Here is a 25,550-nt window from a genome sequence, read left to right on the forward strand (position 1 = left end):
AAAAAAATAAACCTGGGAGATCAGAGAAGAAAAAATACTCCGAAAGAAGAAAAATCATGCAAACCCTACTCAAATGAAGAAGTACAGGGCAGAATGCAAAAAAAGGGAGAAAGAAAAAATATCAAATAAAAAAAATATATATATCTAGGCCACCCACTTGTCCTGGTTTAGCTTCCCAGAGAATAAGGAGACAGGGAAAATGATCTCATTTATACATTGTCTGGGCTTCTCTTTAGGTATTTTTTTTTTAAATATATGTTCTTTTTTATTATTATTAATCGGTTTCAGGAAAAAAATCACAAAACTATAAAAATACAGTAACAGTGAGGTTCAAAACTCTAACAAGCTTTATTTCTATGGCCAGAAACAGGTGAAAGAGCCAACAAAACTGCTGACATCCCCAGTTTTAGACTACATTAGCCATAATTTAATTTGCTTCACATAGATTTTGGTTGCTCTGACGAAGATACTATCAAAACTGTTGCTGAATGCCCTTGCTGTACTGCAGCACAATAGCTAAAACCCAGGATATCAAAACTAGAAGCCCAGCAAAGACAGGAAAAAATCAAAGAACATGGCTCTTACTTTTTCACATTCTTCACTTTCATACTTGCTGTGCTGCCACAGGTCCGGAGTGGCAACTCCCCTGGAATGTCAGGGATATCTGCACCTCTTGCCTGCAAAAAAAGAAGAAAGAAAAAAGCAAGGAACTTAAAATTTGACTGCATGCTCTGGACTGCCACCTGCTAAGCAGTATTCCATCTATTTTTATAGAGAGCTACAAACACATCTGAAATCTCGTATGTGCTAGAAGTTGTACTTCTGCCTTTTTAACAAGGAAAACTGAACCTCAGGATTATGACCTAGTGTGTGATTGTCTCTTCCTGAACTATGTTGCAGAGACTTGCTAATTCTTAGTAATAACTGTGACATCCAGTATTTTATTCATTATTACTTCTGGTTCCCAAAGAGGAGATTTGCAGAGGTAGGACTCTAACATACATTCCTGAACTCCACACGTAGACTTGTCATTAAGTACCTGATTTTCCAAACATCTGTGCACGTAGATTCAGGCAGGGGCAGTGGAAGGAGCTGGATAGCTCATACAGTGGAAAAATCAAGTTAATGACAGAGCTTCTTGCATGTGGGAGGTGAGCTTTTAAGAAAGATGTTTGAAGCTATCAGTGGAAGTGCATGAGCAGATTACAATTCTTTAGTCACTAAAATTCATTTACTTTAGTGAGGCCACAACTCCAAACTCCCTCTTTTCATTTGTTCTGTCATGCTTTCCCACCCTGTCCTTCCCCCAGCTGCTTTTTCACAAGCCGTGAGCTCTGCTGGGGCAGCATTCACCATCACAGGGGACTCTGGAACACCCAGCACCGCGTGCTCCTCTTGTCGAGCTGTACCGGGCCCTGAGCTCTAGAGGAATGAGGGGTTTAGGTGAGGCTTTTAGGAAGAGAGCAGTGATCAAACAGGAAGATCAGCACAGACTTCACAGAGCAGAAGGAAAAAAACATGGTCCCTGATGTTGGCCAGAGATAGCTCATTAGTGATGAGTTGATTAGCGAGACCAGCTGAATGAGGTTTTTTCTGCTTTATACAGTGCACTACGGAACACTAATAATATCCAAAATAGAGAATGGTCAAGCAAAAGGAAGAAAGGCACTTCAGTATTCCTTCTCTTACAGGCCTGGAACAGAAAAGTATTGCCTCAAATCCATTTTCTAAGGACAGGAGTAAACAGACGACTTCCCTGATGCGGATCAGTACCAAAGCTACTGAGCTGATCCACCAAAAGATCTCTGAACAGATATGATCAGTCCAAAAGCTGCTGCATAGAACAGAATACAGTTGGATGCTGCAGTGTAAAATATGGAAACGACCTGGTCCTCACCCCCAAAACCTTAGACAACTACAATTCAAGCTAGCAGCCCCCATATGGGAAAACAACAGGGGGATCTTTCTCATCCCCTCCTTGAAGCTCTCATTTCAGCTTGACACGGGTCAAATTTACATGAGCTGCTGCACATCATAAAGAGCTGCAGTAAATAGGTCAAAAGCTTTCACCATGCCTGTACTCATTAACCAACAGCAACAGTGCTAGAGGGAGTGATTCACCTCATTCAGCTCCAGACATCCACGAGGTCTGCAGCTACAACCGCGTTATGTACCCAAGGCTACTTTTATAGTCAGCAGAGAGAAACAGGCACCTTGGGCCCAGCTCACCCGCTTCAGACAACTGGATCAGGACAAAAGCAACCATACTGTCTCTATTTCTCTCTCAAGACAGGAATCCAGGACGACCTTGGCTCAGATGCAGACACACAGCGTAGGCAGCAGCACCCATCCATCCCACACCACGGCGGCTTACGCTGGGCTTGAGCAGAGCACGTGCTCTGCACCCAGGCAAATTCCTGTTATTTCCAGCACCGCCCTGGGAAAAGGGATTCTGCAGCCACTGTGAGCGAGCTCGCCCCTCTCAACATTTCTGAGTAAATCTAAAGTCAGGACACTCGCCCTCCCAGTTGCGCCTTTCCCAGCCCTGAACACACACAATGTTTTAGCCCCATTGTCCCACGGCTGTACAGAACACACCCCACCACACATTGAAGAAAAACAAGGACAATATTTACTCCCTTAAACAAACCTGTCCTTGGCTGACTAAGTACACAATTACCTTAGTATGCAACAGGACACTTGAGAGTCTCATTGTGAATTCTAACATTAAGAGGATCACCAATTTAATAAACCTTATAGGTCTTTTACATAAGAAAATAACTAACTACAGTAATAAACGTGCCATTCCCCTAAGCTGCTTTTAGGCAAAGCTGGATGTGCTTGCCTTAATTTTCTAAGGAACAGAATTTCTGTAGGAAGAAAAATAATTTTTCTTCTCCATCAGCAGTAGAAGCTGGTGGGATATAAAAATGGATAAACAAATCTGACAGAAAAACGTGGGCTTCAAGCCAGTTTGCAGCAGTGGGTAGAGACTACCCTGGATCTGACTCAAAGCAGCGTAGGCAAAACTCACACCTCCAGGAGACTTAAATGCCAGCATCTCTCTTTGAAAAAGTTGTATTATCCTCTTCTTCTCAGTTGAGTTATGTCCAAATCATGCTGGAAGGAGATATCTGGCTGTCCCATTTCCAACAGCATCTATCCATTTAAATGGACTACAATGAGTCTCAATACCGTAATTAACTTCAGCTGCTTTTCCAATTACATCTGAGCTCTTTGGACTCTGCTGCAGAACAGCAATCTCTCATAAGTCTCCCAGTTGAGGAAAAAGGGCAGAATGGTAATGTTGTGCAGGCTAAAATCTTTAGTATGAAGTACTAACACCAAAAACTTGGAGAATAGATAGATAAGCAAAAAAGAAACTTCCTGCAATTTCAGAAACCGTATTACTTCAAAATAAACTGCAGCTACTTTCCATTTAAACCAAAGACACACAGCTACATAAAAGCACACTTTATTCACCACTAGTTTGTACCTGTTTTGTTCCAAAACCTGGCATGCAAAATGTCACCCTAGATTACCCTCCTTCTCAAGATACAAAGAAAACACTCCAAATGAGATTTGTCATTTTTTGTGCTTTGTGTCACAGTAATTTAATTTTTAAAATCATTTTGAAACAGTTGGATTATTTACATCTGAAAATTAGCTAGCTAGCACCAGCAGTTGCTTCTCACTTCCCCATTTTCTATGCATCAGTGTTCTGTGGAAACCAAGTAATTGCATAGCAAATCTGTTTATGCAAATTATTTAGTTCAGTTTTCACAGCTTAATGTCACGGCTGCATCAATCTGCTTTGGTCCAAAACTTGGTAAGGAAATTAGGACTCGATCCAGAACAGAGTCAACTGACTATCAGGATCCTCAGTCCTCTCACATTCCAGTGGAAGGCTTTTGAGCAACACCACCAGTCGTCCCTGAACCAAGAAATCCTCCTACCAAGAGCCTTCTAAAGACTACACTTTCATTAGTAGCAGTTGGCACAATATTTGAGAACTTCGGTACTTTATAAAAGAGATACCTACATCAATTGTGAGGCAAGTAGATGCCACTAAAATGCTTGCTCTAAGCAATTCTGGGAGAAGGCCTGTCTGTCTGTCTCACCCCCCCGCGGATGCCGATTCCATTTTTAAATCATCCCAGCTCTTTGCTCAGGGGGTGTCAGGACCAGCCCTGGAGCACCTCCCTCACTTGTGCAATTTTCAAGTGTTGCTGCTGAGCTCCCTGGGAATCTGAGAGCTCTCACAAACCAGGGTGCCTAGTTTTAAGCATCTAAGTTTGAAATTTTTGGTCTTTATATTTATAGACGTGATTTGGAAAACTTCAGCTTTGTGCTCCCTAGCACACAAAACCTTAGTCATAAATAATTTATATCTAACAATTCCCCTGAACAATATGAAAGGATTTTCTCCTAAAAAGTCTCATTGCATTTATCAGAAAACATGTCAATCTGTCTCCCTCACATCCAGAAACGTAATACAATCTGAAAATACACGTAAAATTGAAGAAAACAGTCCAGTGAGCACAATGTGATAAAGTTTCCACTGTAGTATCCTCAAAAAGAAGAGAATATTGAAATAAGCAAAACCCACAGCTCTCCTCCTACTGCCACAGACTTACACTGGGACTCAGGAGAAGAGAAGAAACCATGGAATCTCATCAAGCTCCAGTAATCCCACAACTGGTAAACTGGTTTTCCACAATACTCCTGTAAAGCCCCTGAGGTACCACCATATACAGGAACGGACACGACACCAAGACCAGCCAGGTCAGCATGTACCCAGGCTACTGAATTCAAGTGGGATTTCTGAAGGCAGAAATTTAATCCAAGGTTAACACAAAGCAAGGATAACTATTAGACAGGCGGTAACATTTATGCATCTTCCTACCATCAGTCTCTCACCAAAACCAGTTCGGAGGGACCAGATTGCTCTGGATTCTTTCAGCACATGGCTTTGTTTCTAAAAACGGCAGAGCTAATTCAAAATGCTAGTTGGTTTCCATGACAGTCTTTCCTTTACATCATCTTCATTTCCCCTTGACTTGGAGGGAAAAAAAAAAAAAAAAAAAGGGGCGGGGGGGGAAGGCACTGCAAAACTCCACAGAGCTTTCCAAAACAGCAAAGCTTTGTTAGAGAGTTTTACTTCTTTGCTAAAGAGCAGCAGGAAACAGAAATGTTGTTTCAGTAAAAGTCATTACTCTGTGGTGAGGAATAGTCTGCTTGAGCGGAAGGACGAACCAAAGCAGCCAGTCTACACAGTTCGATATCTGATGTGGGTGTTCATGCACAAGGACATCAACAGCTATTCCAAATCTTGGGTAGCAACTACCTACACAAAGCTGGCTCGACATCAGCTTCTTTGCAGCACTTACTTTGCAACGTTAAAAAGAAACTGTCCTACAAAAAAATCCCCTGATCACTATGAGGTGAAACACGATGGCTCCATTAGCACTGCCCTGCTTTTACCAATTAATGCTCAAGAGTTAGCCTGAAGCACAGTGAAAGAAGAAATGGGGTTCATCTCAGCTTCATACTCCACACTAAGATACCCCCAGGGTAAGCAAGCTCTCCCTACTCTATATGTCGCAACAACTATCCTGGTTCTCCACAATAAAGCAAAGGAAAAATGCTTTCACTAAACTGGAAGTCGCCATGTCCAAGCTACTACAAATAACTGCAAATGAAAGGTCCCAATTCTGCAGCATTTATCTGTCCAAGGACTATCCCTAAAAGGATTAAAATGTATCTGAGTACAGGAAGGCCATAACCGGGTCAACTTTTTTGAATGGAAGAAAGGCATGGTAATTGATGAAGATACAACATTCATCCAAACATGTCAGAGGTACAGTGGCAATATGATGGAAATGCAAATATTTGCCAAGTTCTTCATATTACCACTTCCCATTGATTCATTTAGTGGATGCAAATGAGTTCCCTAAGTATTTTCACACAGAATGCTTGTGTTACTCCAACACATTTCAGCTACATTTTTCAGAGCTGCTTAAGATATTTGGACACACCTAAAAGGAAGAAGTAATTGCATCTGGTTTATGTACCCAGCTCCGACAAGCTCAGCTTAAACAAAAATATCTGCTTATTATACTTCAGCAACGTTACCAAAGAAGTCAAAAATAAAAATAAGTATTTCCCTTCCAACTCTGCATTTCCCAATCGACCATCTTAAGAATTAATATCCATGCTATTCACAGTCTGATCAGCAGAGCGCAGCACTGGCACATTTAATGACTACCTAAAGCCTCCGCAAAGCTGCAAACCAAGGACATCCCCAAGAGCCCTGTGTACCCAGCTATGTTTGCAGAAGCTGGCTACACACCCTCACTGCTCAGAAAGGAGCAAGGCATCAGATAAACTTTACCTTTGAGAGGGCAAGGGTCTAGCGTACTCTGATTACAGCAACCCAAGCCACTGCGTGCAAAGAACCAGCTTTGAGATCCAACAGAAAGGCACAAAGATGTTTTTCAGATGAGAAAACAGTTGAACCTTTTAAATTTTATTAAAAAAAAAAAAAATTATAGTCATCACTTAGCTCCTTACTTAGTGTAAATATCTCGATCCCTGTTGCAAAGATAAAAGAAATGTCCTTTCTGCTGTGCCAAGGGATAGCTGTAGGACTGGCTTATGTGCAGACGTAGCTCAAGGCCAGAACAGCAGGGGTAGTTAAAGGCAGTACTGAGTTTTTAATGTAGCGCTCAGCTCGCGGATTGTGGATGTGGGGAAACAGTTACCCAGCCAGAGGTGCCTTTAAAATCTCACGGTAAATGAGAAATGTGATAGAGAAAGCCAGTGAAAAAATGACAAGTGCTTCCAGTACGGAAACTCTGAATACTGTCTATGCACATTCTTAATCCCTTGTCTAAGAAATCTGTATTCAATAAAGAAGATACTTTAATGTGTATAATTTTTTGAGTTTAGGACTTTTAATTCTATTTTCCACATTCCCTGTCAATGCTGAATTGTTCTAGCCAGTACTTATTGCACGGCATGGTTAACAGTGAATTCTTCTCTTTCAAAAGACCACACAGGATGTGTTTTTTCTACTCCCAGCTTCTCCCCTCCAAAAGGGAGAAAAATAAGGAAAAAAAAAAAAAAAAACCAAAACTTTTAAGCATTGCCATGAGCTGGCAAATTAAGGGAAACCTCTTATTCCTGAGACTTAGCATTATAAAAGAGTTCATCCAGGGCATCCATTTAAAGGATCAGCCTGGCATGAACAAAGAACAAATACTTAACTATTCATCCACTGTGTTTTCAAATAAAGTTCGCCAGCTCACAGATACGTGGGTAAAATCATCTCCAGCTCACATGTAAGACAACTAATTTGCTAAGTGGAATCCGAGATGCAGGGTAAGCAGCTTGGCAGCCGTGTGAACCTACTTTGGCAGTATTACTGTCACTGTGACCAAAATTCACCTCTGTAAAGCAAGTTGATTTTATGTCACAACAAGATTTCCTAAGTGAGGCTTAAAGAGATGGATGGACTTGCACTGATTCTCTGCAGATGAACCAAATGCACCAAAAAGATGGTGGTTATTTCTAGAAAAGCAGTCTCACGCCTGTATTTTCCTTCATAGCTATCATTTGTTTCAGAGACAAAAATGGATGCACCAAGCAAAAATGAATGGTTAGCTACTGAGGACATTAGCATGATAACTACCTGACAGCTTTAAGTTTGGATTTGACATTGCTATAGTGAAGCAGCAGTGAGATCTCCTCATTACCATTCACAAAGATCTCATCCCGGGGAGCTGCAGCGGTACAGTACATAGCCTCACATAATAGCATACTGGCTAAGGAATGTACTTTCTTTAAGAACAAAAATCCCACATACAGTATGCGTGGGAAAGGCAGCCAGGGTTAGAGTCCTTCTGTACAGCCTACAAAATAAATTTTAGAAAAAAGCCACAGAAAATAGAACATCCAGTGAGCACAATACTTCAATTCCAGTTCCTCATTGGCTAAAAAAAAAAGACCCTCAAAATCCCAGACCTTGTTTGATGCACAATTTCTACAGCCTATTGTTTCACAGAAGGAGGAGGGGATCCTAATCATGGCTTAGTTATAAAAGGACAAGTGGAACTTTGGGTTATTATGGTAGAAAGCAATTCCTCATCACACAAAAAACTGCAGAGATGAATTCAGCCTCAAACTAGCAAATACCACTCCGGTAAGTCCCCTGGCCACATTCAGTGATTATGCAAATAACAGCATTCTGTTATGTTATAGGTATAAATCAGCTTAGAAACTGAAGAATTTTCCCCGTGCAGCAGAAGAAAGATTGGGAAGCTGGAAAAACACAGCAGCCTGACATTTAACCCCAGTATCTGAGTCAGCAGAGTTAACGTGAAATTATATTTATGCACGTAAAGCCAACCTAGACTCAGTTTTTTGTTTATAAAAAAAGCTGCTTCCAATGGCATAAAATGCAAAACTGGTATACGATACACTCATTTTCCAACCCTTTATAACAACACAGTAATGTGAAGAATGTGTCTACTTGTAACATGCAATTTATACCATAAGCTGTCCATAAACTTCTGAAGAACAGAACAAAAGAGCCAGTTCATTAGCTCTGTGCGAGTGTTACCCGGGAAAGCTTGGCCAGTGATCACACAGCCGGGGCTGGCCGAGCCGCTGGAGCAGCCGCCAGCTGCTGGTCACGAAAACCGGGCAGGATTCCTTCCATCTGCCTTCCTGCCCAACTGCTCAAACCCTGCTCAGCCTCAGCGAGCCCGTTCTCTCAGCCAGGTTGGGAACATGCTGGCAAATCCGAGGGGAGAGCGCTCTCCAGAAATGACCCCATGTCACCGGGGTGAGGTCGGAACACGACACGACATACGCTGCAAGGGCTGCAGCAAGGTCCTCCCCTGCTACTGGTCAGCAAAACTGGGAAGGTGAATAACCACCTCTTCCTCACATCACCATGAACATGAACTTTGCAAAAACTGATGGTGACAATCTTTATCCTCCAAGGATGTTTTCTTGCATTCAGAAAATTAGCTAAAACAGAGACTTTTTTTTTTTTTTCCCCCTAAAGGTTGGTATTTCAGGCAAAAAACAGAGACATAAAAACAAAAACACATGCACAGAAAACAAAACTAAGCAAATTAAGAAGGCATTCCTACACACGCGTGCAACTAACACACCCGGCTATCTATTCATAGAAAATCAAGAGCACACAAATACAGGGAAAAATGTTGTGCCACAAAGCAAGAATCAACAGTTAAAACTTTGCATTCTGTAGCCACACTGAAGAGCAACTTCAGATGTTTTCAAGCTGAAAATACTTGCTTGCAGTACAAGCCACAGCAAATCAAGCACACATAGACCCTAAAATTTCTTTTACACCCTCAAACATCAGGAGCACCATTAGCCTGAGGACACAGCTTCACGATAGCCTGGCTTGAAGAGGTAAAGCCAATTTTTTAAACTCCCACCCCAATCCTTCAGCCCCAGGCTACTCTCTCCTACTTCCTCTCATTGCAGCTGCAACTGTTTTAGTGGCTACAAGTGCCTGGAACAATCCAGATTAAAAAGGAAGAGGAAAGCTGAACCTCTTTGGGGGGATTATTTTTAAAGGAGATTAGCTCAGTGATTCACTTCCCAGCTCTTCATCCCAGAAACTCTCGCACTGTAACTGTCCTGAGACAGCCCTCTGTAGCATGGGAGGTGGGAAGGAACAACCAGAGACAGAAACTTCTTAAAGTAGATTTCTGCAGTAGAGAAGCCTGGCGTGCTTTGATCCCAGTGAAGACCACATCCAGTCCCACACGGATACCATGGAGTCGATAAACTTGCTGGTGTTACAGAGAACAGCAGTAATTTTCAGTCTGAAACGGTGCAAACCAACTCTGATGTCTACTCATACGAGGCCACACTTCCTCACATCACCAGGTCACAGCCACAGCCCCATGGATCCTATGCTAGCTGAGGAAAATTAACTAAATGAGACAATACCTTCTAGGGTGAGAAACAATTCAAAGCCTTACCCGATGGAAAAAGTACTTGTAGCAAGCCCGTACAGCATCCATCGCAACTTTTCATGGAAAAACCCTAAAGCAAAGATCAACCATTAAGTCTGCTAGTGCAAAAACATTGGGTTTTGCAGTCAGAATCCTCTGTGCCCTAGCAACCATGGTATTTGATCAAACATCAACAAATATCACGCAGACCTACACCGACGCAGCAGTGGCCAATATAAATGCAGCAAAGCAGAACTGTATGAAATGATTTAAATAAAAAAATCAGGCTAAAAGATTACCAACATTTTCAGGGAATAAGTCATCACCTTATAATTAAGAAGGCTGAATCATGGCAAAAAAAAAATAATGCCTACAACATTCTGCAAGACAATCTATACTCTGACATGTTTTGTTTGTCTCTTGGGGTTAGTTTGGGTGGGGGAATGAAAGGGGATAGATGAGCAATCTATTGACAACCCTTCAAAAACTGTTCCAGCTCTTTTTTGCTCTGTGGTAATTAAGAAGCAATGAATACTGATTAAAAAAAATCCCAGCCACTTCTAAATAAGAGACTCCTTTCCTTTCTTGGATGTTCCATCTTATTTTTAAGCAGCTGGGACTGGGGAAAAGTGATTGACAGATAAATAAATGATTATTTTTATCTCCCAAATAAGTACATTTCAAACAAATGTGGCATTGCTTACATTATGACAACACAACATGTGTAAAAAGAGATCATCTTTGGAATAGGGTGGGAGGAAAAGAGGCGGAGGGTCATGACAATGTAATCCAGCCTTGAGAGCTCATCTCACTGCCTCTCACAATTTACAATAGTGAGGAACCTGGACCAATTACAACAGCATTACCAGCACCAACCATCAGAGCAGCACCACCACGCTGACACCAACAGGCAGCTTGCCTAAACCCAATCAAGTCTAAAATGGGCGATAATTACAAAAGATTGATATGGATAGGAAAAAGAGTCACAGGATATGAAACTGTCTGAAATCGAACCTAAAATTTTATAATCCCAAGAAATTCAGACTACGCATTCACAGGCTAAGCCATTGCCACACAGCTGCTACTGACACCACGTCCACCACTGAGCCCCGTGGTTTACTCACAGTATGATAACCAGAGGCACTCAGGCTACCTAATGCCTCAGTAAAGCCAGGCTTAAGTGCCTAATGTACATTAATGCACGTTTACACCTACCTACACTTCTGTAATTTGGCAGAGGGCTACTGGGAGCATTTAAGAATTAGCCATTACAATTTGGTGTCAACTTTATCCTTTTAATTACCGTTATTCCCTATGACCATAAAAGAAGAAATACAAGTGGTGGCGTGTAATTACACGACCCAAACATTTCACTTAGAGAGATGCTGAACTTCCTGATGTGCATCAGATTCACTCTGAGATAGATATAGATAGATACGCAAAATGCAAAATCAGGGTGCATTAAAACTGGTGATCATGGTGAACAAACTTTACTAACCCAGACTTAGCAAATTCTAAACCATTCCCTCCTTGCTAAATGTTGCATATACACACATTTTAAAACAGAAATTTAGAAAATGTTATTTTTTCTTTCCTCTTGGATCAACACTGTACTTCAAGACTACATACACTGTAAAGATAGTAAATGTAACTAGAAAGAATTGCTTCTATAGCATCGCCGATGAACATTAAATGACTGCTATAAATTAACACTTACTGCCAAAAATACAGTATCCATTCTGGTATAATTGAACTCATTTAATTGGCAAACCCAAATGGAAGCCAATGTGCCAATTAAGTGGTTGTCCCCAATTTTCAAAGATTCTCAGGGACAAGCTTCATGCTGGGAGTTAGCCTGTGAAACAAAAATTACTCTCTAACCAAGATGGAGACAGGGAGAAAGAACCATACACACCATGCAGCAATAACAAGGAAAACAAGTTATGTGAATTGCAACTGAAATACAGGTTACTGGTGCAATGCCAAAACAGAACTGTTTTGACCAAAATATTATTACAGCCTGATCACCGCGTGGTGTGCTGCATGGAACATTTCTCTCATACCAACACCTGTACTGTCCACACTATCTGAAATCCCATTTCTATCCCATCGTTACCTTTGTTACAAATGGTGCCCTGTGACCTCTCTGCTAGGCAGCCCAAGCTGCAGTGATTCACACAAAAATGCTGCCGAGTGCTGGAGAGAGAAGACGCACTCTGGTTTCTGCAAGATTAACAGAAAACTCACTAACCCAGGCAAGTCAAAAGTCTGCGAGCCTTCATCAGCACAGAACTAGCCTCCAAACTCGAAGGTAACACTTCCCATAGCGTTTCAGAAATGCAGTGACCCTTAAAACTCAGAGCCAGAAGCCAGCTGCTGGAGCATCGAGGTGAAGAAATATCTAAAGTCCATTTCCACTGGATTGTCCAAGTTGTCCAAAAAACAACGGCAAAAACAGAATTTCAGCCTCCTATCTCCTAAAACTTTCCCTCAACTTGAGAGCTAAAAAGTTGAGACTTTTTAAAAGAGAACCTGCAGGTAGGCATTCAGAGTTCTAAAGCGCTCTTTTTTTCCCCAAAGAAGTCTCCGACATATAACCCATCTGAAAACAGGATCATTCTGACAAAACTGTCTGCACACTTACTGAAGAGCTCACAACCTGATACTCAGCTGCAAATTTCTCATGTTGGTTCATATGCATGCAAAGCACGAAGAGCTGTAAGCCACAGGAACAAGAAATCCAAAATGTCAATTTTCAGACGTTGAAGGGTATTATATCTATATACCTCAGTTACTGAAATTAGATCATTTCAGTAAACCATCTTTTTGGAAATCACCATAGTTGACAGGGCCAAGCAAGTGGATTAACCACACTGAATTGCTTTTCAGATTTTACCTGGAAATATTCAAGTTAGCTTGGGTCAGGACTGACACACTCAGAAACATGCCTGATGGTTTTTGAATTAAAAACCAAGCAAATAGAAATAATTTAAAAATAAGCCTTATGTACTCCTATTCTTTGCATTTATTCTTGCAGGAGCCACAATCAAGATGTGGGGCAGCACTGGGCTAAGTGCTGTACAAAGAACGAGAAACAAACCCTGCACTAAGGAGAGTGAAATCTTTCTTTAAACCTTTACAATTCACTAATCTCTACACATTTTTATAAATTGCATTTAAAAATAGTTTTCTCCTCACTCATGTCCCAGATTTAACAGAGTGATATATTGAGGTCTCATTAAAAAGCCTTTATTACCTTCACAAGCTGTGGCATCTTACCTTACCTAGTATGAAATGCTGAAAATATGACAGATCTCAGAATCCATCTGACCTAAGAACTAAGATTATTCCAGGGATTTCATAGAACAGAGTCTAACCCCCGTGCCCTTCTAAAATGTTTGTAGGCTTGTATTCTTCCTAAGAAAATTCCACCAGCATAAGGTGAAAAACATGATGTGTACCAACTGCCAGCTACTGCCTTCTTGTTCACTTATCCATTTGCCAAATTCAGGGATTTAGAATGGTTTCCCATCAGTAATTTTGAGGTTCCCACATCACACCTTTTCTTGGCGACCTGGTTATAAACTAGTAACACTTGGGGATACTCTGGCTATCATCTCAATAACCTCATTATGGACAACTGTATTTCTAGATCCCAAAGGCTGATGTTCAGTGATGCACCAGGGTGGGGAAAAGCTGATTTCCTCAAGGTGAAGAAGTCCTGGTCACATCCAGCCGTGACCTACTCAGGGCTTAATCCCCGCAGACATGCACCGTAGGATGTGACCAGGTGTCAGGAAGTTCACCTGTATTCTTGGGCTCAGGGCGCTGTGGAAAAAAAATCTCACAGTAAATAAACCTACCACAGCTTTAAGGACTCACATTTTGAAAGCTTCCAAAGCTGAAAGAAGTGGAAGCCACTGCAGAAAATAAACACCTTTTCAGAAACACATATATATACACACACAAAGGAAATCCTATTTCTGGCTTTGGAGAGAGTATATTCACCTTACCTCTAGTGCCAGTATGAGTTAACGCAGCTTCAGGTGGCATCTTTCTGACAGCACGATTTCAACAGGGTGCATAAATAAAGATTTTTATATTTATCTCACTGGTTTAATCCTGCTTCCCCACAAAATTTAGAAAAATGGAGAAAATGGCAATGGGGAGAGAGCGTGCATGTCTGTAAGCACACCAGCCTGCTCGTGGGACAGGCTGTTAGCACACTGCTTTTAAAATACTGCAACCTGCTGAACTGATAAAGAGGTGCCAAGAGTCAGTCAGATGGTCAAGAACATAAGGTAAATGTAATATTAAGTACAAATATCCATTTATGCTAAAGTTAATGACAGGCTGAGGACAGCTGTTTTGTAGGCTCATATGAGAAATATTATATAAAGGCTCTCTTTCACAACTTCATTTCTTGTAACATAGAAATAGAGCGCTCTTCAGGACATCACAAGGAAATGATACTCCTTTCCTTTAAAATAGCATTACTATCTCAGAGAAACGTTAGAAAATCCATATACTGTATCATTAGTTGGCTTTTTATCCCCAGAACTCAGAAGTATTCTACAAAGAAAGTCAATACCATCAACTGAATTTGCCAAACTGGAGCAGAGAAAGAAAAAACCTGCATGTGTGAAGGTTACCCAGCAGGCCAGCAGCACAGTGGGAATAGGAGGCTGACAGTGAGAAAAACGGTGTATCTAATATGACCAAATTCTAAAAATACAGAACATGAGTCGGGGAGGGAATACAAAATATAGCAGTCCTTGAGGACTACTCAGGCGGCTGTTATTATCCAACTCCTCTGAAGTCTGTCCATCTAGTGTTGCATCTCATTCAGCCTGGTTCTCAAAACTGACTGCACAGATTACATAACTACTGTCAAGTTTGAGGAACCACCCAAACAAACCAGGTCTCCAGTACAAAATCACTTGCCTTTCTGCTAAACTACAAACAAGAAACAAGCAGTTTTAAAAAGTAGGTGAAAGTACAAATAATAAATGTAAAAAAGGTGATAAAAGTAGTATCGAACAAAGGACTAAAGCCACTCAGGTGCCCAGAATAAACTGGCAGTGACAGAAATATTAAAAACAGAGTTTCTGCCCTACTCATATTTACAGTATAGGAGGACACTCAATCTCCATAAACTTAAAGGTCTTTCTAAGCATATTTCGTGTTAAGAAAAACCTGCAGAAACTAAGCACTTATATAAATTAATAATAAGCACTTCGAAATATACTGTGGATAAAAGGGGGGAGAGTAGGGACAACTTGTTGTTAGATGAACAACAACAGTTCATCTAACTGTTAAGTGCACGAAATCGCCTTTTCCCAAAGGACAAAAACATGCACAAAGGCGAAGTTCAAGAGAGAAATGAATAAGCATCACCAGCCTGTTGACTCGGAATTTCCCAAGCTTTCCAGTGTCACTACTCTCAGCATCTGCTCACCTGCCAGAACGTGAAATTCATTTCAAGTGACAAAGCCTTGCACCCAGTTGGGTCTCCAGGGAAGGAACGGAAAATAGAGAACACCACAGCTATGGCCAACTTCTCCAAGCCCCTGCAGCCTCCATTCCCCAGAGGCTGAAAGAGCAAGCAACAATGAAACCTGCAACTTAACTACTAACCAAAAATTAAATGCATTATGCCACTACAAGAAACTCACATACCACATAAGGTGAATGCTCTGGGAAAAGGCTAAACCAGAGGCTGCTGGAAGTGCGAAATGAAGAAGAGCAAGGAAAAGCATTTCAGGCTTAAAATGATCAGGAAAAAGACAGAATACAGTAGATGCACTGGTTAAACATTGAATAGAAAGCCACAGTGTTGAACACTGTCCAGTAAACATTTACATCTTGTAAATATTACCTTCTGACTGGGCATAAGGCAGAAGTTGAAAGCGGAAATTTGATTCACTCAACAGAGTTGACATGAGCAAGGGAGGTTTTTCTCCCCATCTACAAGGTACTTTGAGGACCATGAGTCAAAACAACACTGTAAGCACAAATCCAAGCTATTATCCATACAGGTCAGTAGCTTTACACATAGCCCTGTGCTTCCTCATACCAAATCTCCGGGCAGCAGATCTTAGATGTGAATTTTCTTGTTTAGCATCCTCTAATTCTCTTTTGTATAGCCACCTGGCCTGTTCAGTTTTTATATTGCTGGCATACAGCTGTGCAAGAGGACATGTTCTAAAAAAATGAATTAATAGCACAGTGAGAGGAACGTTATGCATACGTGTAGGTTGCAGTTATAGAGCTGAACACTGAACAATATCCATGAGCGCAACAGCCTTGATGAGAACAGGGCAAGTATCAAGCCAGAACAGGTGAACATTTCCTTCATTGTAAATCAACAATGGAAAAAAAAAAAAAAAACAATAACAAACAAGGTATGAGATGGCGACACAAAATTACACTCACATTCCTAAGACACACCTGGAGGTTACAGCCAGCCAGGTGTCAAACTGTGATTTAGACAAGGCTCCTGGCTTGGGGCGCTGGGAAGCGCCACCAGTAACACTGATCAGAACAGGCGGCACCAGTTGGAGCTGCCAGTGAGGTGCAGAGAAGGAAAAAATATCCACATATAAGAAAAAAAACATACTTAGGAAGCAAAAATTGCAAGAAGTCAAAATTAAAAGTGGCTAAGCAAGGAGTCAAGAAAAACGACAAGCACAGAGAATACCAGCAGACAAAAATGCTGGTGGAGTCTGTGTTTTGGGTTGGATTTTTTCGCTTGAAAATAAAGTTTGGAACAAAATATTATCAGTGTATTGTATGGGGTTTGATGATGCTTTCAAAAGGGTAAAACCTAGTACTGATCTTTGTTCTCCTGTTTAAAATTCAAGTAACAACCCAGCTCGTAGGGAGTTTATTACCTACACATTCTCTGAACATTGCATACAGAACAGCTGATCCCAAATCTATTTCCCATGACCCAGCCAGACACTAATAGTGCCTTAAATTTCAGATAATTCACTGGGGTGAAGACCCCTCAAGCCCCACACATCAGCTGACTCTGTCCCTCAGTACAGCTACCTCTAGCCCATCTCACACGCTGCTGCTGCGCTGCAGGAGCAGAGAACACATGGCTTCTCCAGGCTGAAACCCTGCCGCTGCCACATGAGCCACCGAGAGGGAAAAATTGTCACTGGTGCCACATCACAGTTAATTAATCTCAGCCAAGCCACAGGACTGCCCACCCCTCACCACTGTCCTGGAATATTCAGACCTTCCCCCTATCCAAGGTCTGTGGCAGAATGCAATTCCTCTTCAGCTTAGTGTGCTAGTGAGGCAATTTAGAAAATCTGAAATTAACACTCAAGATACAACTTCCAGACACTCCTGTACTAAAAGAAGGCCGGTCAAGCTTCTGTGAGGTGAGAAAACGTCACAAAACCACCTCATCAGACTATTTGCCTGCTAATAAAAATAACATCTGACCTTCCAAGCTCAGCAAATGCTAGAGGGAGTTGGGAAAGTGGAACTGCAGGATACTTTACTCACTCATTTAAAAAGAAAACAAATATATCGAGGTAGTACAGTCATCTGTGGCCCACTGCCCACTTGTAGTGCCTTCTGTAAGCACAAGAACAGCACCTCTGGGGTTGCTCTTCTGCGATTCTGCTCCCTCTGATGGTACGCTGGCTTTCAGACCGAGGTTTTATTTCCATAGATTTAGCCAGCAATTTGCTAAAATCTTATTCTTCCACAATGCTGCATGCTTCAAAGAGCATGTTTTTACAAGAAGTTCCCTTCATGCTCAAAAGTCTTGCTGAAAAAGAGGTTAATGCAGACTGAAAATCATTGTGACATTGTGGACCTTTTAATTGGTTACTAGACCTGCTTTGGGGCACATATTAATAGGGCAGAAGCGTGAGACGTGCTCCTTCTCTCCCTCCTTGACAAACTGCCAGAGGAAGGAAAATATTTCGGTCTTGCTGGAAGTACTATGCATTCCATTTAAAAATCTGAAACTCAGGGAACATACATCAATGCGTAGCTAGAATGTAAGAGTGGATTGTTCAGAACCAAAAATAACGCACACAAAGTGTCTTACCATAGCGCTGAGAGTCTCCTCCCAGTCTGGCCTCTCTCTGGGATGGATGCTTCTCTGGAGCTCTGGCACAAAGTCATCTTCTTCTGTATGTACAGAGGACTTCATCATTCTGGGAAGGAGAGCAGAGAGGTCTGACACTCAGTGACAATTTCTAAATAATCTTATATACAGTTTGTTACGGTGCTCAGTTATGTGGCTCATACAGCAGTATAAGTGCTTTTATAAATCCAGAATTCTTACAGATTTCTAAGTTTCTCTTACTTCCTCATTATACAAGCAGGACAAGAGTGCAAATCTGGTGGAGAGAAATCTGCACTTCCTTACCAATCAATGGGTAATTCTGTTTAATCACTGCACAATTTGCAAGTCTTAAAACACAGAAAAACGCAGAGGAGTAATTTCCAGTCCGTTCAAAAAAAAAAATTGCTTCTATTGCCCAGGCAAACTACCCTTGTAAGAAGAAATATACACATTTGATTCCTTAGGTGTCACTGCATGTTTTGCCTAAAATGAAGATAACAGTTTCCATACCTCAGCCTGAATTCACATCCCGAAGCATGAGCCATCAGCTCTCATAGTTCTTACTGATCCTATCTGAAGAGTGAGCACCTTCAGCTGCCCCAGCTCTGCAGGGATGCGCTCAAATCAGTCTCATTTTATCAAGGTAAACTTTTCTTCAGATAAGGAGCCTGCTTTCAAATACCCTACAAAGTATATTTCAAGCCTGCACAGAGATCAGAGGCTCAAAATCATAATTTAAAAAGTATTCCTAAAAGCTTCTCAGTCTATCCTCAGGACAGCTCTGCTTATACTCAGTTATATATTGCACTTGCAGGCCATATAGCTGGGTCTTTGCAGGGATTATGGCAGAGACCTGAAGAAAGGCCTGTTGCAAGTCTGGTATTATCCATTCTGGCTTCATTAAACAGGCGATTTGGGGAGGGTTTTATTTCATTAATAGATCACCATTTATTTATTTAGGGTCACCATTCTGATGATCAACGGTGCATACACGTGGACAGAAAAGCTGGGCTGGTTTCGCTAAATGTTAACTACGCTGACTGAGGTACTGATTGACTAAAACAAGCATAGTGAGGGGCATTTAAGGCAACTCCCTTGCTTCAGATCAAGATCTGAAGTTCTGAATCCCCTGCATGCTGTTTGCCACCAGGACATAAGCGGCTGGGCCAAAGCATTTAACACTCTATTGTATTCTACGTGAGGGTTAAGAATGAAGTAATTAACGCTCACAGTAATAGCATGGCTGGGTTAAAAAATTATGTCCCATATAATTTTATACCTTGCCTTGTGATCACATTTTTGCTCTAGTAAGAAACACATCCTAGAAAACAGGGGCCTCAAAACCAGAAGTCGTAATGCCCCAGGCTAATGCTGCTAAATGATTTCGTGTGCCATTCCCACCGCAACCACCACCAACTGAAAGTAGGCTGTCCCTAATGAGGCAAGAAAAAATACAACTACATGGTAAAAGCTGTGTATGTCTGAAAAAAAGTTGCATGAAAATACCATGATTTAGAATGCAGAGGTGCAGTGCCAGCTCAGATGGGAGACTTGCACCTCTGCAACGTATGTGTTCAAAAGAATTTGTTTTTTTGTAAACTTGAACATTTGTTGCTCTGAGTGGCTGCCCTTTCATTTCTCCTTCTTTGCATATCAAGAGTGAGAAGATTTGGCCTGTTTTTCTCACATCCCCAGCTCCACCACACAAGAAGTTTGCCACTTATTTTAACTAAAAGTAAAAGTTGAAACCTGCTGGTTGCAGAGAAAACCAGATTATGCAACTCGAAACCAAGACTTAAACTGGAAAAAAAAAAAAAAAAAAAAAAACACAAACCAAAAACAACTGTATTTTTTTTTAAATCCACCTCATGATTTTGAAAACAGCTCAGTAAGGCTTTCCTCAGGATTTCTAGATCTTTGGGTTTGGCAATACTGCAGTTGTATAAAAAGATTCCAAACAAATCACCCCACAGCAACTTTAGTCTAATGCCATCAGCCGACAGAATAAAAGGAAGACCCACCTTTTTACACAGTGGTTAGAACAAACAGCTTATCAAAATGCATACTTTCTCAATTTAAAGACTTAAAAACAATTATATTGAAATTTCATCTTTATTAACACTTCGGATTACAAATTAATTTACTACACAACTTCTCAGGCAATTCCTCCCAGATTTCTCATCGGAAATCAGGGAAACTTGGGCATCAGGCCCATATTCTGGGTCTCTACCCTCACAGTGGACAAACACGGATTTCACAGCTGCCAGTCCTTTCTACTAGACTCAACTGGTTTACTCACATTGTTTGTTTAATCTGATTATGTCTAAAAACTCCACGATAAACTCTTCCCAAACCCTTCCCACTGAGATCCTCAAACAGTCCTATTATTCTTCCTGTTGAAGGTGTTCTGGACTCTTACTGGAAATAAGAAAAGCTCTGCGTGTAAAATCGCGTATTTAAAACAGTCAATTCTTGGAGCATTTGCCAGACATTCTACTACTGATGGGAATTAAATACTTCACCACAGGACCACAAAAAATATTGGAAATGATACTGAGGATTTTCTCTTTAACACAATCATAAACACTTGATAACCATCTGTGAACCCTTATTAATCTTTAATAGAGAGTATTTAATTCCATGCATCTGAAACAAGAGACCAAGGAAGGCTGGAGATGCTACAGGTAATATTAGTCCCTTATATATTAAGCCTAGTGGCTTTTTTCTCCCTATCCCTGATCTGGATGAAGGAAAATAATCTTTGTGAGTTCGCAACAATGCAACAGGGGCAGGAGTTGGGCCAGAGAGGGATAAGAAGAGGAAGCAAAGCAGCTACTCGAGACACTCCTGTTGTTTCAACAGACTCCACAGCAACTCTGTTCTCAAGGATGACACAGAGAAGGAACTGAAGCTCCAGGTGCCTGGGAAAGGGGTTATGAAAAGACTCACCAGACTGGCATCCACCTGCAACAACACTTCTAAGCATTATTTCTTCATGCACCCTCAACTCATCTTTGGGCCTTTCTGCGGGAGCTCAGCTGTTCATTTGCAAAGACGCAGCCCTGTATTTTGTGGGGAGCCCCATTATAAGCCCCCAGGTGGGAAACTGTAACTGGGGAAGAGCCACACTGGTGGCAGTCACCCAGGGGATCATCAAAGAAAATGTCCTCTGGGCACGTAAAATCTTCGAGCCACACAGCTGGGGGAAGCAGCTTTCCTAGTAGGCAGGCATTGTGATTTTTCCTGGCCTCACCCCAAGACACGCTTGAAATATTATATATAGGTATAATCATATGCATACATTTTTATATGCATGTGACATTTTAATTTATAGAGCAAATAAATCGCACAACATACATATGTCTGATTCACCACGCATGTCAAGCTGTAACAAGACTAATTATATTGTTTCTGTCATAGATTCTTCTTCGCAGGAGGGGAAAATACCGAGAGTCCCACTAGCACTTACACAAAACACTGACACATCTATTTTGTAAACACTAAAGGCAAAGCAAATTAAAGACGCTGCTCTGTTCTATAAAGCCTACGTTCGACCATTTGATGGGAGCTGTAAATGACTGAAAATTCACTACAGAATTTAATACTAGCCATAAGAAGAGAAATACAATTTTATTTTAAATGCCACTTCTTCCAACTGCTTCACAGCACTGAATGCCCTTCAAATGAAATCTGACACCATTATATTAATAAAAGTTCTGGCTGTATAGAGGCCATTAAGCAATCTCACTTCAGATGAATGAATCCTTCTTCATTGTAAATTGAGAACCAAATGTACTGGAACAAATGTTTACAGGACGTTTCACAAAAGGCACAGCCCACATTCACACCCATTCCTGAAAGTTCTCCAGTAGGTCAAGTTGATGAATTTCAAGTCAGAGCTCCATTTGTACAGGCTACCATTCTATCAAGAAAATATCTAAGGCCCATTTCCATGTTCTCAAAGCCAATTTGCTGGTCCTGTCATTTACGGTACTGCTGTATCTGCTTATTAGGAATTAAAACATTTTGGTGCTGTTCTCCTGACCAGGCTCCCCTATAGTCCTGCGTTACAGAGCATGAAGTCCCACCTGGACACACTAAGGAGAGTATTTCAACACCTCACAAGGCTGAAAGCACCTAGAATAGAGAAGCACAGGTGCTTTACAAGGTAAATTAATATTCAGCTTGATGTCCATAAACTCTACTGCTACTTCCTATTTATAATATTTTAAATATTAAATATTACTTCTACTAGAAAACATCTTTCCCTATGGGTTTGAAGGAGTCCCGCATGCACAAACGTGATGTGTTTCCACACCTGTTTGCACAAAAGAAAAAGGATCATAAAAAGTGGGTTTGTGGAAAGAGCTCCATAAACCAAACAAGGGAGGAGAAAGGACAGAAACTTTTAAAATACTGTAGGATTCCTACAAGAATGTCCGTTCCTCCTATTTAGGATCTTTGGGGCGTACCATGTCCCACCGGTAGACCACGGCGGCAGGAGTAACACAGTTGTCATGGACTTTGATGTCATCTAGATGCCGATGACATGAAGATTAAGAGCTCTCCTCGGGGAGGACATGAGGGTGTTGACAAATTACTTTCAGAGGTGCCTGATGGCTTGGAAGCCACGTGCTAGCATGGAAGCAGGAAGCATTTTGAATGTCAGACTCCTCATATCAGATAGTTAATTGTCTGCTCGACAGATATTCATTTTGGACTGGCTATATATTTTTTAAATTAAATGCCACGCGTGATCTTTAGGTTGTGCTCCCCCATGGGGACATCAGGCATTTCAGCTTTCCTTGCTACTTCTCACTCAAATGACTTTTCTTTCTGACCTCAATTTAGTAGGTGAGAGCCGATGCTAACTGATTTATTAGTTTATTTATTATTTATTATTTATATAGCACTGTTGTTGAGCCTAGAGATTTCTCAGCCAATGTGAAAGCACTGTTCTGCCCTACAGAACCAATGATTCAAGAGGATTTAGAGCTCCACAGAAAGTGATGCTTCCTGAGATATGAATTCTACCCCAAAAGCCAGATTTAAATAAGGCCTGCGCTGACACAAATCTATACTGAAAACCAACGAGCCTCAAAACACTATGTGATAAAAACTGGTATTTCTGCCGCTCAAGTAATTTGCACAGAAGGCCAAAATAACACAGCCTTTACCAGGGCACTAAAAAGGAACAACAGATCAAGCTTTGCATTGTTTGCAAGCAAGGCAGGGAACTGTACATCCACCGGGCTCATCTTCCTTGCTCCTAGCAACCGTGTTTGTCTTCAATAAGCACTCTTCAGTTTGCCACTTAACCGCTACTGCTCAAGAAAGGGGAGATCAGCAGAGACAGCAGACAGCAATCACAACAAAATTGCAATGCATTACTGCAAGCCCAAGAGTCAGAAGCTTGCTGTCACAAGAACGAGCAAGGTATTTTGTAGACAAATGAGATTTGAGTTTACTTTAGGCTTTAGGACTGTACTACAGGTGAGCCACAGTGCAGAAACATCAAATTAATGCTGAGCATATTAATCCTTCCAGGCACAGCATAACAGCCGGGATGCAGCATCCCCGTGTCTCCTGATGTATTAAAGCAAAGAGTTTCCAGCATTCAATCCCATAACTGAGAGTCACAGCATGGAAAGGTAAGCCAACAGTGAACTGACAGAGATACACCTTGAAAACTCTGCTTCAGAGGGTTTAAAAATAAGTTGATCGAGATGACGAGTCACAGTGCTACAAAGAAAAAAGATATGAAAAGACCTGTGGATGTCACCATATGGCAGCGGAATTAAGACAGCTCTTCACAGCAGACGGGTTGCCCCTTATCACCATGAGGAAAGGTGGAAAAAAAAGGAAACAAGAACTGAAATTTGGCCCCAGGCTTATAAACACTTGGGCAAGGAGTTGGAATCAAGTGAGAAACACTAATACATCTTCATTTCTGACCTCAAATTTATACCACACACCGAAAAAAAAAAAAAAAAAAAGGAAAAAAAAAGCTGAAATATCATGACAGAGATGGAAAAAACCTAAAATGCACACACCCACACCCTCCCCCAACCCAATTTTCCAAGTAAACTGTGTGCCCATGAAATTAAAACTAATACAGTGGAAAGGAAGAAAATAATCATGCAATATGGAAAGCAGAGATAGCTGAAGAGCCCCAGGAAAAATGAAACAAGAGATGGGAATTGAAGGCTGATAGTGCTGACCTGAAGGAGGATTTAATTTCCCCTGTTTTAAATCAGCTTTGTCAACACCTTAATGATTACATTACATCCATCTGTATTACATAAAACAAGATTTCTGAAGTCCCTCTCAAGGATCATACAACGCAAAGATAGAAAAGACCTACAAGGTCAGCTTAAAGCACACCTCATAAATAAACAAGTGGTAAATGGATTGTATTTAATCCTTGACCACAAAATGAAGACCTGGCATAACTAAATGGTTTACTGTGATTGATTCTACAAAGTTGAAAGCTGTAATTGCTGGTTTTGATGGAAGTTCATAGTCGGAGAGCCAAAATTCAATTGTTTGGGAGGCCACTGCTCAAGAAAAATTAATAGAGTAACAGTATATTACAGTAAGAGAATATTTAGAAAATCATTTGAATGAAACATCATTCAAGTATTAGTAAGCACAAACCGAACTAAATTTCTCTGCATTACTCTGTGCACTACCTGTGCTAATAAGGCTGTATTTGTTGACTAGTTTTAAAAGTTTAGATCAGTGGTTTTCAACTTCTGGTCTGTGGATCTGTGAGGGTCTGAGAACTACTAGTATGGGTGAGCAGAAGTTGAAAAAGAAAAAAAAGTTTATTGCAGCTATGCAGCTGCTTAGTAAATATGCACCTTTCAGGGAATGTCATGCTTTACAGGCAAATTTATACATGTGGGCAGAGAAAGAAGGCTGGAAATAGGAACAGAGGTCTTAGGAGGATCATCACTATTACAGAGACAGATTAATTCAACTGCAGTGATTGTTTTCAAAAATGAATCATCTAAAATACAGATAAAGATAGTTTTGAAATAGTTTACAGTATCAGAATTTCTAGCTTTTCCAATTTTCAGATTCCAAGTTCTGACTGGCTAAGCCATACCTGCACCCAGGGAAGCTGAGCTAGAGATCACCAGTGGACTATGACAAAGCCAAAGGAATCGTGTGATCCCCAACACTAATTAATGTTATTGAACTCTAGAAGGCAATTTACAAGGTCACAAAAAAACGCTTCGCGCATATTTTTAGCTCTGGGGTTTCTATTCCTACAAAATATTTTTTTAAAGAAAAAAATCACCTTCCCACTTGAAGTGCATCACCACCTGTTAAATCAGATTCTCAGTTGTCAGAAGAGAAATCTCTTTCTCCAAGGAAGAAAAGAAAAAACTTTTTTTTTGTATTAGCATTTCATTTAAGAATATATGACATCTAAAAAACATTTTCTTAAA

General features: G+C 40.9%; 1 protein-coding gene across 8 annotated transcripts in view; it reads right to left on the reverse strand.

Annotated features, from left to right (window-relative positions):
* Nucleotides 1-25,550, reverse strand: part of ARHGAP32 (Rho GTPase activating protein 32) — a 258,295-nt gene that overhangs the window by 139,991 nt on the left and 92,754 nt on the right. For all 8 annotated transcript variants that reach the window (XM_032982271.2, XM_032982272.2, XM_042800645.1 and 5 more), the window contains exons 2-3: nt 18,073-18,181; nt 586-677 (exon numbers count right to left, since the gene is read on the reverse strand). In XM_032982271.2, coding sequence (XP_032838162.2) covers nt 586-677; nt 18,073-18,180 — 200 coding nt within the window. In that variant the 5' untranslated portion in view covers nt 18,181. The remainder of the gene's footprint in view (nt 1-585; nt 678-18,072; nt 18,182-25,550) is intronic.

The sequence above is a fragment of the Tyto alba genome, unplaced genomic scaffold (assembly GCF_018691265.1).
Source record: "Tyto alba isolate M040663 unplaced genomic scaffold, T.alba_DEE_v4.0 Super-Scaffold_32, whole genome shotgun sequence".
Classification (NCBI taxonomy): domain Eukaryota; kingdom Metazoa; phylum Chordata; class Aves; order Strigiformes; family Tytonidae; genus Tyto; species Tyto alba.